Genomic DNA, 16,038 nt, shown 5'->3' on the forward strand with positions numbered 1-16,038 from the left:
GTACAAAATGTGCCATCTTAGAGAAACGGTCAATAATTACCCAGACAGTATTGTGACCCTTGGAGAGGGGCAATTCGGTGACAAAGTCCATAGAGATATGGGTCCAAGGCCTCTGAGGAATGGACAGTGGATGCAACAACCCCGCAGGAGGCAAACGAAGAATTTTGTGCTGAGCACACTGAGGACATGAGTTGACATAATCTTGAATATCCTTCTTCATAGTGTCCCACCAGTAAGACCTTCGTAGAAACTCCCACATCTTTTGAACTCCAGGATGACCGGAAAACTTGGAATTATGAGCCCACTGCAACAACCTTGGTCGAAATTTAGCTGGCACAGACATTCTCCAAGGAGAAGGACCCAAGGCGGTGGGAGCCGCTGACACAGAAACTGGACTGAGAATCAAAGCCTTCTCAACGGAATTCTCCTCATCCGAAGCTGTTAAGGAACGGGATAAAGCATCAGCCTTGGTGTTAAAAGTCCCAGCCCGGTACTTAATAACAAACGAAAACCGAGTAAAGAAGAGCGCCCATCTAGCTTGACGGGGATTCAAGCACTGGGCCGTCTTGAGGTACAGCAAATTCTTATGATCAGTCAAAATTGTAATTAGGTGTTTAGCACCTTCCAAAAGATATCTCCATTCCTCCAAGGCAGATTTTATTGCCAAAAGCTCTTTGTCTCCAATGGTGTAATTCTGTTCCGCAGGAGAGAATTTGCGAGAATGGAAACCACATGGATGTAATTTCCCATCTGGAGCGTACTGCGAAAGCACGGCACCTATGCCTACCGTGGAAGCATCAACCTCCAAAAAGAATGGTTTTGAAAAATTGGTTGTTGAAGTACTGGAGCGGACATAAAGGCTGCCTTCAACTGAGCGAACGCTGCTACAGCTTCGGAGGACCAATGACTTGGGTCAGAACCCTTCTTGGTTAGGGCAGTAATATGTGCCACGATGGTAGAGAATCCCTTTATGAACTTCCGGTAGAAATTTGCAAAACCCAGAAATCGTTGTACCGCTTTCAAAGAAAGAGGCTGAGTCCAGTCCCGGATGGCAGTGAGTTTCTCTGGATCCATACGAAGCTCCGTGCCCGAAATAATGTACCCAAGAAATGGAATAGAAGGAACCTCAAAGGTACATTTGGAAATCTTGCCATAAAGATGATTCTCTCGCAACCGAAGTACCTCTTTGACCTGTATTCTGTGCTCTGTGAGATTCTTAGAAAATATCAGAATGTCATCCAAATATACCACTACACTTAGGTATAGCATATCCCGAAAAACTTCATTAATGAATCCCTGGAAGACGGCAGGGACGTTGCTGAGGCCAAACGGCATTACCAGATACTCGTAATGCCCGTCCCTGGTATTGAAGGCCGTCTTCCATTCGTCCACCTGTCGGATATGTATCAGATTATAAGCTCCCCTTAAATCAAGCTTGGTGAAAACTCGGGCTCCGTGAACTCTATCAAAAAGCTCCGTAATGAGCGTCAAAGCATACTTATTCTTAATGGTGACATCATTTAGACCATGATAGTCAATACATGGTCTCAGCCCTCCGTCCTTCTTCTTCACAAAAAAGAAACCTGCCCCCACCGGGGAGGTAGAGGGGCGGATGAATCCTTTCTGCAGATTAGACTTGATATAGTCCGACATAGCTTGGGTCTCGGGTAATGATAAGGGATAAGTGCGACCCAGAGGTGGCATTTTCCCCGGAATGAGCTCAATGGGGCAGTCCCAAGGTCTATGCGGTGGTAGCTGATCGGCCGCTTGCTCCGAGAACACGTCAGAAAAGTCCCGATAGGCCTCCGGAATGAGCCCTTCATCCGACTTGGAAGATACACGGAGCGGATAGACAGGAGTGAGACAATTTGAATGACAAAAAGGACTCCAAGATGTTATTTGTGTCGAACTCCAGTCGACGTGAGGGTTGTGAAGTTTAAGCCAAGGAAGGCCAAGAACCAGATCGTGGGGCATCTCCCGAATCACTAGGAACTCCAGGTGTTCTTGATGCAGAGCTCCCACTTGCAGTTTGATTGGTACTGTACAACTTGAAATCAGACCGTTAGAAATTTGGGTACCATTGATAGCAGTCAACGTAATAGGTCGTTCAACCGACAGTAACTTAAAACCCAGATTCTGGGCACAGGAAAGGGAAATAAAATTCCCTGCCGCCCCTGAGTCCAGCAGAGCCTTAACGGGTTTGGCTATTGACTCGGAGAACAGAGACACGGAGAGTAAACAGTCCACTGTCGGAGGAGGTTTAGAAGAAACCCCTAGCTCGACTCCTCCGGAACAAGCTAGGACTGCCGATTAATCTGCATGGGTTCATCAGGACTTGGAATAACCGTTTGCTTAGACGGAAGCGGACCCTTGATAAATCTAAACGACTACGTTCGCCACCTCGTTCCTGCATGCGAAGATCCACCTTTACACAGAGCGAGATTAACTGTTCTAAAGAATACGGCAAATCTCTAGTGACCAACTCGTCCTTTAGACGATCGGAGAGCCCATTCCAAAAGGCAGCCCGAAGGGCATCATTATTCCAGCGCAGTTCTGAAGTTATGGTCTGAAAGTTAATCACATACTGTCCCACTGAACGAGAGCCTTGTCGGACACGAAGCAAGTCTGTAAAGGCAGTGGTCGTCCTGCCGGGCTCATCAAAGATCCTCCGGAATGACGTAATGAAATTGGTGTAACTAGAAACCAATGGATCAGATCGCTCCCATAATGGAGACACCCAATCCAACGCTGAACCCTCGAGCAAAGAAATAATGTATGCCACCTTGGACTGATCAGTAGGGAAGTTATGTGAAAGAAGTTCAAAATGTACCTCGCACTGATTGAGAAAACCACGGCAATTCTTTGGATTCACATTATAGCGAGAAGGAGTAGGGAGCTGAAGGCGTGACCTGGTTCCAGAGGAGGATGGGACATTACTAGAGACAATCACTGGAGCGGGTACTGGAGCTGGGGCCGGTACTACTGAAGCCAGAGAAGTCTGAATTTGATCCAGCCGGCCAGATAATTCCTGGAGATAATGCATCACTTGGCCCTGAGCTGCTTCCTGATTTTGTACTCGAGAAATCAAGTCCTGGATGGTACTTGCCTCTGGGCTCCGATCCCCCGGGTCCATGAGGCCTGAGTATACTGTCACTGATCTAGGTTGGGGGTATTGTGAACTGGGGGTTCTCCCGATGGTAGGGGAGAGGAACCACAGTTGGGTCGGAACAGGGATGGCCTGATATAGGTCTTCCTCATACAGGACTCTGATAGTAAAGCTTGGTGAAAATATTAAAGAACTTTATTGCAGGAAGGGAGCAACACAATGTCACATGGCAAAGAGGGAACGTATGGGGAAAATGTCCAGGCTTATAGGAGAGCTTGTAAGCAATGTTAAAGATTCCAGAGAAAGAAGTACTTGTGAGTGTTGGTACTAGATAATAGTGACTGAAGAACTTGTGGGTGATGTTTTTAAGGATACTGGTGATTTGAAGAGCTCGAGAACGGTGGTTAAAGACTCTGAAGATTTGAAACACTTGTGAACGGTGGGGGTTTGTATGACTTGAGAGCGGTGATTAAAGACACTGATGATTTGTATGACTTGAGAACGGTGATTAAGGACACTGATGATTTGCGGAACTTGAGAGCGGTGGTTAAAGACACTGATGACTTGTATGACTTGAGAGCGGTGATTAAAGACACTAATGATTTGTAGAACTTGAGAGCGGTGGTTAAAGACACTGATGATTTGTAGAACTTGAGATCGATGGTTAAAGACACTGGTAACTTGCAAAACTTGGGAGAGGTGTTTAAAAACACTGATGACTTGTAGAACTTGAGAGCGGCGTTTAAAGACACTTATGACTCGTAGAACTTAAGAGCGGCGTTTAAAGACACTGATGACTCGTAGAACTTAAGAGCGGCATTTAGCCCGCAGCCCACGCTAACTTGAGATCGATGGTTAAAGACACTGGTAACTTGCAAAACTTGGGAGCTGTGTTTAAAAACACTGATGACTTGTAGAGCTTGAGAGCGATGGTTAAAGACACTGGTAACTTGCAAAACTTGGGAGCGGTGTTTAAAAACACTGATGACTTGTAGAACTTGAGAGCGGCGTTTAAAGACACTGATGACTCGTAGAACTTAAGAGCGGCGTTTAGCCCGCAGCCCACGCTGACTCCAAGAAGCACTGGTGACTGGATTGCAGAGGAACACACCAGCCGCTGGATACGCTGGAACTGTGCAACAGCTGACAGCTGAAAGTGCCGGAGACACTGGGGTACGACTGCAGAGAGATTCGCCGGGAACGAGAGCACTGGCATCCACTTCAGGGGAAAAGACGATACTCAGGCGCCGAGGCTCTGCCCGGCGTCTGACTTTGAATCTCCCGCCTCCGCTGGAATGGCGGAACAGTCTGATGACGTCACCCGCTCCCCGCCCACGTGATGCCGGATGTCATGGCGGCGCCCCTGCCCCGGGGAACCGCCGGGAGCCGCGCCAGCCAGACGCCGGAGCCCGTGGACCACCGAAGGCGGAGGCCGCAACACAGACCAGCAGGCACGCAGGGGTAAGCACGGCGAACGCCGTCTATGGCGTGTGACATTATATATATATATATATATATATACATATATATATATATATACACTGCTCAAAAAAATAAAGGGAACACTAAAATAACACATCCTAGATCTGAATGAATGAAATATTCTTATTAAATACTTTGTTCTTTACATAGTTGAATGTGCTGACAACAAAATCACAGAAACATTATCAATGGAAATCAAATTTATTAACCCATGGAGGTCTGGATTTGTAGTCACACTCAAAATTAAAGTGGAAAAACACACTACAGGCTGATCCAACTTTGATGTAATGTCCTTAAAACAAGTCAAAATGAGGCTCAGTAGTGTGTGTGGCCTCCACGTGCCTGTATGACCTCCCTACAATGCCTGGGCATTCTCCTGATGAGGTGGCGGATGGTTTCCTGAGGGATCTCCTCCCAGACCTGGACTAAAGCATCCGCCAACTCCTGGACAGTCTGTGGTGCTGGTGGATGGAGCGAGACATGATGTCCCAGATGTGCTCAATTGGATTCAGGTCTGGGGAACGGGCGGGCCAGTCCATAGCATCAATGCCTTCGTCTTGCAGGAACTGCTGACACACTCCAGCCACATGAGGTCTAGCATTGTCTTGCATTAGGAGGAACCCAGGGCCAACCGCACCAGCATATGGTCTCACAAGGGGTCTGAGGATCTCATCTCTGTACCTAATGGCAGTCAAGCTACCTTTGGCGAGCACATGGAGGGCTGTACGGCCCAGTAAAAGAAATGCCACCCCACACGATTACTGACCCACTGCCAAACCGGTCATGCTGGAGGATGTTGCAGGCAGCAGAATGTTCTCCTTGGCGTCTCCAGACTCTGTCACGTCTGTCACATGTGCTCAGTGAGAACCTGCTTTCATCTGTGAAGAGCACAGGGCGCCAGTGGCGAATTTGGCAATCTTGGTGTTCTCTGGCAAATGCCAAACATCCTGCACGGTGTTGGGCTGTAAGCACAACCCCCACCTGTGAACGTCGGGCCCTCATACCACTCTCATGGAGTCTGTTTCTGATCGTTTGAGTAGACCCATGCACATTTGTGGTCATTTTGCAGGGCTCTGGCATTGCTCCTCCTGTTCCTGCTTGCACAAAGGCGGAGGTAGCGGTCCTGCTGCTGGGTTGTTGCCCTCCTCCGGCCACCTCCACGTCTCCTGATGTACTGGCCTGTCTCCTGGTAGCGCCTCCATGCTCTGGACACTTACTGACAGACACAGCAAACCTTCTTGCCACAGCTCGCATTGATGTGCCATCCTGGATGAGCTGCACTACCTGAGCCACTTGTGTGGGCTGTAGGGAGGTCATACAGGCACGTGGAGGCCACACACACTACTGAGCCTCAATTTGACTTGTTTTAAGGACATTACTTTAAAGTTGGATCAGCCTGTAGTTTGTTTTTCCACTTTAATTTTGAGTGTGACTCCAAATCCAGACCTCCATGGGTTAATAAATTTGATTTCCATTGATAATTTTTGTGTGAGTTTGTTGTCAGCACATTCAACTATGTAAAGAACAAAGTATTTAATAAGAATATTTCATTCATTCAGATCTAGGATGTGTTATTTTAGTGTTCCCTTTATTTTTTTGAGCATTATATATATATATATATATATATATATATATATATATATATATATAAAACTAAGGAGAGGTAAGGCACTCCGCAGAGCTTAATCACACTAGCGCCGGTGCCCCCGTGAAAAGTACTATTTAAACCAAGAAAAGGACGTGGCACTCACAGCATAACACAATAGTTACACACTCAAAAGTGGTTTGCAAACCACTTTTGAGTGTGTAAATCCGGTAAATCCTTTTCTCCTAGTCCGTAGAGGATACTGGGGACTCCAAAAGGACCATGGGGTATAGACGGGATCCGCAGGAGCTTGGGCACACTAAAAAGACTTTGACTGGGTGTGAACTGGCTCCTCCCTCTATGCCCCTCCCCCAGACCTCAGTTATAGGAACTGTGCCCAGGAGAGACGGACATTTCGAGGAAAGGATTTTTGTTAACTAAGGGCGATAAACATACCAGCCCACACCACAAACATACAGTACAACTGGAGTAGCATGAAACCAGATAACAGTATGAACTAACAACAGCAACAAGCTGAACATAACTGATACACAAACCACGTGTAACCAGAAGTAACCAGTATTAATACAACTGCAAGGAACAGTCCGCACTGGGATGGGCGCCCAGCATCCTCTACGGACTAGGAGAAAAGGATTTACCGGTAGGTATTAAAATCCTATTTTCTCTTTTGTCCTAGAGGATGCTGGGGACTCCAAAAGGACCATGGGGTCTATACCAAAGCTCCAGAACGGGCGGGAGAGTGCGGACGACTCTGCAGCACCGATTGAGCAAACAGGAGGTCCTCATCAGCCAGGGTATCAAACTTGTAGAACTTAGCAAAAGTGTTTGAACCCGACCACGTAGCTGCTCGGCAAAGTTGAAGTGCCGAGACCCCTCGGGCAGCCGCCCAAGATGAGCCCACCTTCCTGGTAGAATGGGCCTTCACTGACTTCGGCAACGGTAGCCCAGCCAAAGAATGAGCTTGCTGAATCGTATTACAAATCCAGTGTGCAATAGTTTGCTTAGAAGCAGGATTTCCAATCTTGTTGGAAGCATACAGGACAAACAGAGCCTCCGTTTTTCTAGTAAGAGCCGTTCTGGCGACATAAATTTTCAAAGCTCTTACAACATCAAGAGATCTTGGGACCGCCACAGCATCCGTAGCTACAGGTACCACAATAGGTTGGTTTATGTGAAACGAAGAAACCACCTTTGGCAGAAATTGTTGACGAGTCCTCAATTCCGCTCTATCCGAATGAAAGATCAAATATGGGCTCTTGTGAGACAAGGCCGCCAACTCGGACACTCGTCTGGCAGACACCAGAGCCAAAAGCATGACCACTTTCCAAGTGAGAAACTTCAACTCAACCTTACGCAAAGGCTCAAACCAGTGAGACATAAGAAACTGCAACACTACTTCAAGATCCCACGGCGCCTTGGGTGGCACAAATGGAAGATGGATATGCAGCACTCCCTTCACGAAAGTCTGAACCTCAGGAAGGACGGGCAATTCCATTTGTAAGAAAATAGATAAAGCCGAAATCTGCACTTTGATGGAACCCAATTTCAGGCCCGCATCCACGCCTGCCTGCAAAAAATGGAGGAAACGACCCAAGTAAAACTCCTCCGCAGGAGCTGCTTTGGTTTCACACCACGACACATATTTTCTCCAAATACGGTGATAATGTTTCGCCGTGACCTCCTTCCTAGCCTTAAAGAGAGTGGTGATGACTTCCCCGGGAATACCCTTCCAAGCTAAAATCTGGCGTTCAACTTCCACGCCTTCAAACGCAGCCGCGGTAAGTCCGGAAACAGGCAGGGCCCCTGCAGTAACAGGTCCTCTCTTAGAGGAAGCGGCCAGGGATCTTCCACTAGTAATTCCTGAAGATCCGGATGCCAGGCCCTCCGCGGCCAATCTGGAACGACGAGTATTGCCTGAACCCTTGTTCGTCTTATGATCCTCAACACCTTTGGAATGAGAGGAAGCGGAGGGAACACATACACCAACTGAAACACCCACGGAGTTACCAGGGCGTCCACTGCACTGGCTTGGGAGTCCCTTGACCTGGAACAATACCTCGGAAGCTTCTTGTTGAGGCGAGACGCCATCATGTCTATCAGAGGAATTCCCCAATTCCTTGTCACTTCTGCCAACACCTCTTGATGAAGTGCCCACTCTCCTGGATGGAGATCGTGTCTGCTGAGGAAGTCTGCTTCCCAGTTGTCCACGCCCGGGAGGAAGACTGCTGACAGAGCGCTCACGTGCTGTTCCGCCCAGCGGAGAATTCTTGTGGCTTCCGCCATCGCCCTGCTCCTTGTTCCGCCTTGGCGGTTTACGTAAGCCACCGCTGTGATGTTGTCCGACTGGATAAGGACAGGGAGACCCTGAAGAAGGTTCTTCGCTTGCAGGAGGACATTGTAAATGGCTCTTAACTCGAGAACGTTTATGTGGAGAGAAGATTCCTGGCTTGACCATTTTCCCTGAAAACTTCTTCCCTGCGCGACTGCGCCCCAGCCTCGGAGACTTGCATCTGTGGTCAGCAGGACCCAGTCCTGTATTCCGAACCGGCATCCCTCTAGAAGGTGAGAGCTTTGCAGCCACCACAGGAAAGAGATCCTGGCCCTGGAAGATAGACTTATTTTCCGGTGCATTTGTAGGTGAGACCCGGACCATTTGTCCAGCAGGTCCCACTGAAACACCCTGGTATGAAACCTGCCAAACAGAATGGCCTCGTACGCGGCCACCATCTTCCCTAGTACTCGAGTGCATTGATGAATCGACACACTTGTTGGTCTCAAAAGCTCCTTGACCATGGTCTGTATTTCTAGAGCTTTGTCCTCCGGAAGAAACACTCTCTGTAGCTTCGTGTCTAGGATCATGCCCAGGAAGGGCAGCCGAGTCGTCGGAATCAACGGAGACTTTGGCAAATTTAAAATCCAACCGTGATTTTTGAGAACCGTCAGGGAGAGTTCCACATTCTGTGACAATTGCTCCTCTGACCTGGCCTTTATCAGGAGATCGTCCAAGTACGGGATAATTGTGACCCCTCGCTTGCGAAGGAGTATCATCATTTCTGCCATAACCTTGGTGAAAACCCTCGGGGCCGTGGAAAGCCCAAACGGCAACGTCTGAAATTGGTAATGACAATCCTGCACCACAAATCTCAGGAAGGCCTGATGCAGAGGATATATCGGGACGTATAAGTAGGCATCCTTTATTTCGACTGCCGCCATAAAATCCCCCCCTTCTAAGCTGGAGATCACAGCTTGAAGAGATTCCATCTTGAACTTGAACGTTTTCAAGTATGGATTGAGGGATTTTAGGTTCAGAATTGGTCTGACCGAACCGTCCGGCTTCGGTACGACAAAGAGGCTCGAATAGAACCCTTCCCCTCGTTGGGACGGGGGAACGGGGACAATGACCCTCTGTTGACACAACTTTTGTATCGCAGCATTTACTACTGCTCTTTCCGGAAGAGAAACTGGCAATGCCGATTTGAAAAAGCGGCGGGAGGGCATCTACTGAAACTCCAGTTTGTACACTTGGGACACTATGTCTAAGACCCAAGGATCCAGGGCTGATTGAAACCAGATCTGACTGAAGATTCGGAGACGGCACCACACCGGCACGGACTCCGGCAGGGGAGCCCCAGCGTCATGCGGTGGACTTGGTAGAGACGGGGGAGGACTTTTCGTCCTGGGTGCCTGACCCTGCAGGCGACTTCTTTCCCCTTCCTCTACCCTTTGAAGCGAGGAAGGACGAGCCCTTACCTCGCTTGTACAATACACAAAAATACTCAAGAACAAGGCGCTCAGTGCCGTTTCATAAACAAATGATACTTAAATGTCCTTATGTATTAAAAGGAGAGGATCCCAATTCAGTACGTCTCCTCTCGTGGTGATGCAGATGACTCTTCTATTCCACAGATGGTCTCATGATGATATGGCTGGTGAGCTGTTTATCCCAGCCAGCAGAAACCACACAGGATACAGGACAGATGGCATAGGTGACAGCATTGGAGCAGCTTACAAAGAACCCGTTATGTGAGGAACCATGCTTATCTCTGTGTGAGTATGGTACGCATTTATTTTTGTCAACACTGTTTCAGATAAAGATACCTTTATGTGTGGAGATCGTATTTTTCCATTGTGAGTGGGGTATGCCATCTACTCCGAGTGGACTTGTTTCAGTTTGAGAGAAATATTAAGGGACATATTACACTATGATGTGTTTTATTATGTTTTATTACATATCATCATGAGACCATCTGTGGAATAGAAGACTCATCTGCATCACCACGAGAGGAGACGTACTGAATTGGGATCCTCTACTTTTAATACATAAGGACATTTAAGTATCATTTGTTTATGAAACGGCACTGAGCGCCTTGTTCTTGAGTATTTTTGTGTATTGTATTTCCATTAAGGGTGAAGTGGCCCTTTCATTCTCAAGAGGCTGCACAAGTGTGTTTGCGCCTTGGGTACCTGATCAGATCTTTTGTGCTTACCTCGCTTGTATTTATTAGGTCGAAAGGACTGCATCTGCTGATGAGGCCCCTTCTTCTGTTGAGCGGGAACATAAGGAAGAAAAGATGACCTACCCGCAGTAGCGGTCGACACCAGGTCAGCCAGGCCGTCACCAAACAAGACACTATCTTTGAAGGGGAGAGCTTCCATATTTTTCTTGGAGTCGGCATCAGCATTCCATTGATGGATCCACAGCACCCTCCTGGCCGAGACCGCCATGGCAATGGCTCTTGATCCCAAGAGGCCAACATCTCTCGCTGCATCCTTTAGGTAATCTGCAGCGTCCTTGATATAACCAAGAGTCAAAAGAATATTATCTTTATCAAGGGTATCCATATCAGAAGCTAAATTATGAGCCCATTTAGCAATAGCACTACTCACCCATACCGACGCCACAGCAGGTCTGAGCAATGCACCAGTATTAACGAAAATGGCCTTCAAAGACGTCTCCAGCTTGCGATCCGCCGGATCCTTGAGAGCAGCCGTGTCAGGGGACGGAAGCACCACCTTCTTGGACAAAATGGGACTCCCATTTTTCCCTGTCATCAGAGGGGAAAGGATACGCCATAAAAATTATCTTGGGAATCTGCCACCTCTTGTCCGGCGACTCCCAAGCTTTTTCACAAAGAGCATTCATTTCATGAGAGGGGGGGAAACTTCACCTCAGGTTTTTTCCCTTTAAATAGGCAAATCCTTGTTTCCTGAACAACAGGTTCGTCAGAGATACGTAAAACATCTTTAATAGCCACAATCATGTACTGAATACTCTTAACTACCCTTGGGTGTAAAGTAGCCTCATTAAAATCGACATCGGAATCAGAGTCCGTGTCGGCATCTGTGTCTACCATCTGGGTAAATTAAAATTTTTGGGACCCTGAGGGGGTCTGCACCTGAGCCAAAGCATCCTCCATGGACTTTCTCCAAGTTTGTGTCTGAGAATCAGATTTATCAAGCCTCTTAGACAACAAAGCCACATTAGCATTAAGTGTACTTAAAATAGCAACCCAATCAGCAGTCCGACAGAGCCATTTCCAGCTCCTTTTCTGCGCCCCCAGTAACTTCCTCCGGGGAGGAACACTCAGCCTCAGACATGCCGACATGAAGTACCGACACCCCCACACTCACACTGGCCAAATAAAGGGGACAGCCTACAGGGAAGCCTGGAGAGAGAAACACAGAGGGAGTATGCCAGCTCACACCCCAGCGCCTATATACTACACAAGTATAATATATATATCAGTAGCGCTGAAATAACAAGAAAAGCACCAAATTATCTGTGCCCCCCCCCGCCCGTTTTGCTCCATATTACTTGTGAGGAGCATGGAGGTCCCGGGACAGCGTTCGCTGCAGCGGCTGTGGAGAGAAGATGGCGCTGGTGAGCTGTGCGGCTAAGCCCCACCCCTTCCCGGCGCGCTTCAGTCCCGCTCAAATTCTGAATTCTTTATACTGGCAGGGGTATTATATACGGTGCCCGGGCACCGAATATGCCTTTAGCCAGTCCCAAATACCTCAGTAACTGCTGCCCAGGGCGCTCCCCCCCAGCGCCCTGCACCCTGCAAGTGCCGTTGGTGATGTGTGTGGGAGCATGGAGCGCAGCGCTACTGCTGCGCTGTACCTCCGTTACTGAAGTCTTCTGCCGTCTGAAGTCTTCGGTTCTTCTAATACTCACCCGGCTTGTCTTCTGGCTTCTGTGAGGGGGATGACGGCGCGGCTCCGGGAACAAGCAGCTAGGCAAACCAAGTGATCGAACCCTCTGGAGCTAATGGTGTCCAGTAGCCTAAAAAGCAGAGCCCTTGAACTAAGCAGAAGTAGGTCTGACTTCTCTCCCCTCACTCCCACAATGCAGGGAGCCTGTAGCCAGCAGGTCTCCCTGAAAATATAAAACCTAACAAAAGTCTTTCTAGAGAAACTCAGTAGAGCTCCCCTAGTGTGTGTCCAGTCACTCCTGGGCACAAAGTCTAACTGAGGTCTGGGGGAGGGGCCTCAGTTAGGGGGAGGGGCATAGAGGGAGGAGTCAGTTCACACCCAGTCAAAGTCTTTTTAGTGTGCCCAAGCTCCTGTGGATACCGTCTATACCCCATGGTCCTTTTGGAGTCCCCAGCATCCTCTAGGACGTAAGAAAAAAAAAAAATATATATATATATATCCAACACAGAAAAAAGGGAGGCACTCGGAGACAGCAAGGTAAGTCAAATAGATGTATTCAAGGTCGGTCAAGCACTTTCGAGGTCAGAACCCCGTCCTCAGGACCACATCACAAAAAGAATTATAGCCAGCTTTTTGTGATGTCCTTGCTGTCTCCGAGTGCCTCCCTTTTTTCTGTGTTGGATACCTATGGCTATCGGGTGTTAGCACCGGAGCACGTTGTTCTCTTATATGGAGTGCCTGCATATTTTGGATTCTATATATATATATATATATATATATATAGATATAAATGCACAGTCAGAGACTGGATGTATATATCAGAATACTTGTACGAAATATTTAGGTAGAAGGACACTTGTTCTTAACTGACACTGTCTAAAATGACTTGTGGAATACTTAAGTGACTGTAAATGCACAGTGCTGACAAGCAGGCGGATTTACAGAGGAGACATTGCCCTGCAGTCCCGGAGACCAGCCGCAGCTACTTGTGAAAAGATGGCGCCCAAATCTCTGTCAGAGAGTGAGGGAGAGTGAGAAGCAGCTCCATGGCGGGAACACCAGCAGATGGCGCCCGGAGCTGGGGGAGGGGCTACAGGTCAAGCGCCTTATCCCCTATGCTGGTCCTCACCACCGGGTACAATCCGACCTGTGCTCCCTGCCCTGGTGGATATAGTGGGGTCCCTGTACAGCCACAGTGTCCACGCCAGCGGCGCGGCCCGTCTCCTAAGACCGCGAGCAGAACGCGATTTTGGTGGGTCCCTCCTGGAGGACCCTCTTACCTCCTCCCAAAGAAGTAGCCACGCGATCCTGGAGAGCGCCAGCGGCGGTGTGCCTGGGAACCGAAGCGCCTCCGCTGCAAGTACCCGGGAACTCAGCCAGTGGGAGTATGCAGCGCTGCTGGGGAGGTGTTGGAGCTGCAGCACAGCATGTCACTAGGACATAAAAGTGCTGCAGCCATTGAAGATTCGTCTAACAAAGCTCTTTTCAGGGCTGCCTAGCGCAGCCCCCCCTGTTAAGTGACCAACTTACAAACTGAACACCAGTGCCCGGAGGAGGGGTTATAGAGGAGGCCCTGCAACGCATCCTGGGAACAGTCAAAACTTTAGCCTGTTGGTGCCTCTGGATCAAGATCCAACTCTACACCCAGATGTTTCCCTGTGGAACACAGTGTACCCCGCTGCAGAAATAACATTTTTAATAATTCACAAATGGTAGCTCATTCTTAATTGGTTCTATATATTAGGAAGTGCCACTTTGATGAGTTAGAATGCGTAGTGATCTGAAACCCTCTGAAAATCGTTTATTTTATTTATTCTGTGTTCATAAAAATGCTGCAGATCAGTGTACGAAGCCACAGAAGCGCTGCTCGGGAACCATAGCAACAGGAGGACTCTCTGCCTCAGCGTTCCACTGTTGTTATCCTGTAACCGGAAGTACGGTGCTCGCTCGCGGAGGTAGTTGGGTAATAAGGGCAGCCCTTTCCTGCTCTCTCTGTGTGTACAGGAAGCAAAACACCCGGTTGATTCTATATCGGAGTGGGAGAAGGGACCTTCTGACGTACCTAGGGGAGGAGACACGTCACCAGGGGGAGGAGCTACGGCCGAACAAAGTACCCGAAAAGTACGCTAGCCACGCTACTAAAGGTAATAGTTGGTGGCGTGGATAGGGGAGCAACAGTCCCGCAGGCCTAGCTCCTCCCCTTGTGTCGTGGCTCCTCCCACTGACGGGAAAGGTCCCTTAGGCCACTTGGATCTAGCCTCAACCATGGAGTATCGCTGCCCTGCTGTTGCGGCTAGGTGATCGGCATGGATATCCTGAGAGCGGAGATAGCGAGGAAGAGGAAGCAGCTTGAGCAGAAGGAGCTGGTTGGGGTGAGAATCTGCCCTGTAACCACTGACACTACTGTGATGTGTGGCTGACCCGACAGTCCTATTTATATAGGGTACTAGTACAACATTTCACAGCATCATCCGAGCAGTGTCAGCCATCGTTAACGTTATAAATTAAGGCCTATAACCGGTATTTTGTCCATATGTAAAATATAAGTAATGTCTTATTCCCCTTTGGTTATTTTAGACAGATTGTCCTAGTTTAAGCATTGGGCTGTTCCTTCTACTTTCGTAGCAATACCCTTTAGCGCTCCAGTGCGGTCACAAGTCCCAGTACAGTATGTTGGGAAAGTAGCTGGTCATCAGGGCATGCTGGATCTCGTAGTTCATCAACAGCTACAGAGCCATGAGCTGCCTAAGTATTCCCTAAAACGTAAACAATGAAACTAGAAATACTAATATCGCCATTAGGACAGAACTAGGGTGGCTCATCTCTCTATGCAGAACTCTAGAGCTGCCATGTGGAACCATATTTCACAGATAATTGTACTGTGTATTTGCGCAACCAATCTAAAATTATCGATCAGCCAGACTTGTTAAATCGTCCAGCATGTCTGATAGTTCACAGGGAAGGAACGCAGCTATCGTGGCCATACACTGTGAAATATTTCACAGTGTACAGTATGGCCATTATATATGTTGGAAGTCAGGTAAAATGTCTGTATCACACATTTTTCCTGTCAGTATACTGTATGCTCTGGCTTTTAGGGACTGATGTGAATAAAAGCACTATACTGTATAAACTGTTTATAAATAGCAATACATTCAACACAAATAAGCAGTCTGTATATAAATATTTTTTTTCACTGTTTACCTGCTTTAAAGTAGAAGTTTATGTTGCTGAAATTTATGGCGGTCTCAAATATTTCTGAGAATATGTCTGCTTTCTAAGTACTAGAACGGTTTTGTGTTTTAAACTATGTTTTAATGTTTCAGGAAAGTAAGAAGTATTTTAAGCGCAGTGAACTTGCTGAAAAAGAAAGAGAGGCTTACCTTGAAAGATGTGGGTGCAAGGTACTATATTTTCCTTTGTTCTCTTTCTACTTTCACTGTTCTCATGATTCTTTCTAATCTAACAATTTCTCTTTGTTCGCTCTATCACAACTATTAGCCTATAAATGAGATGGCAACACGAAAGGTAGGAATATTCAGAGAATAGGATTGCATGTTTTACTTACAGGCACATTTTCCAAATGGTTTGTCATTTACTTTGGTTTTTGGTTAAGGCACTTTAGTAGAAAAACCATTTTGAAAATGACTGCTGTCACTAGCGTGCTGTTATTTGGCTTAAGGCGCTGAGC

The 16,038-nt window shown here is 47.8% G+C and overlaps 1 protein-coding gene across 2 annotated transcripts in view; it reads left to right on the top strand.

Annotated features, from left to right (window-relative positions):
- Positions 1 to 14,332: 14,332 nt before the first annotated feature.
- Positions 14,333 to 16,038, top strand: part of PRPF18 (pre-mRNA processing factor 18) — a 165,939-nt gene continuing 164,233 nt past the window's right edge. The window contains exons 1-3 of one of the 2 annotated variants that reach the window (XM_063926901.1): positions 14,333 to 14,719; positions 15,674 to 15,751; positions 15,849 to 15,875. In XM_063926901.1, the coding sequence (XP_063782971.1) occupies positions 14,654 to 14,719; positions 15,674 to 15,751; positions 15,849 to 15,875 (171 nt within the window). In that variant the 5' untranslated portion in view covers positions 14,333 to 14,653. The remainder of the gene's footprint in view (positions 14,720 to 15,673; positions 15,752 to 15,848; positions 15,876 to 16,038) is intronic. The other variant, XM_063926902.1, reaches the window with a different exon arrangement.

The sequence above is a fragment of the Pseudophryne corroboree genome, chromosome 6 (assembly GCF_028390025.1).
Source record: "Pseudophryne corroboree isolate aPseCor3 chromosome 6, aPseCor3.hap2, whole genome shotgun sequence".
In the NCBI taxonomy this organism is placed as follows: Eukaryota; Metazoa; Chordata; class Amphibia; order Anura; family Myobatrachidae; genus Pseudophryne; species Pseudophryne corroboree.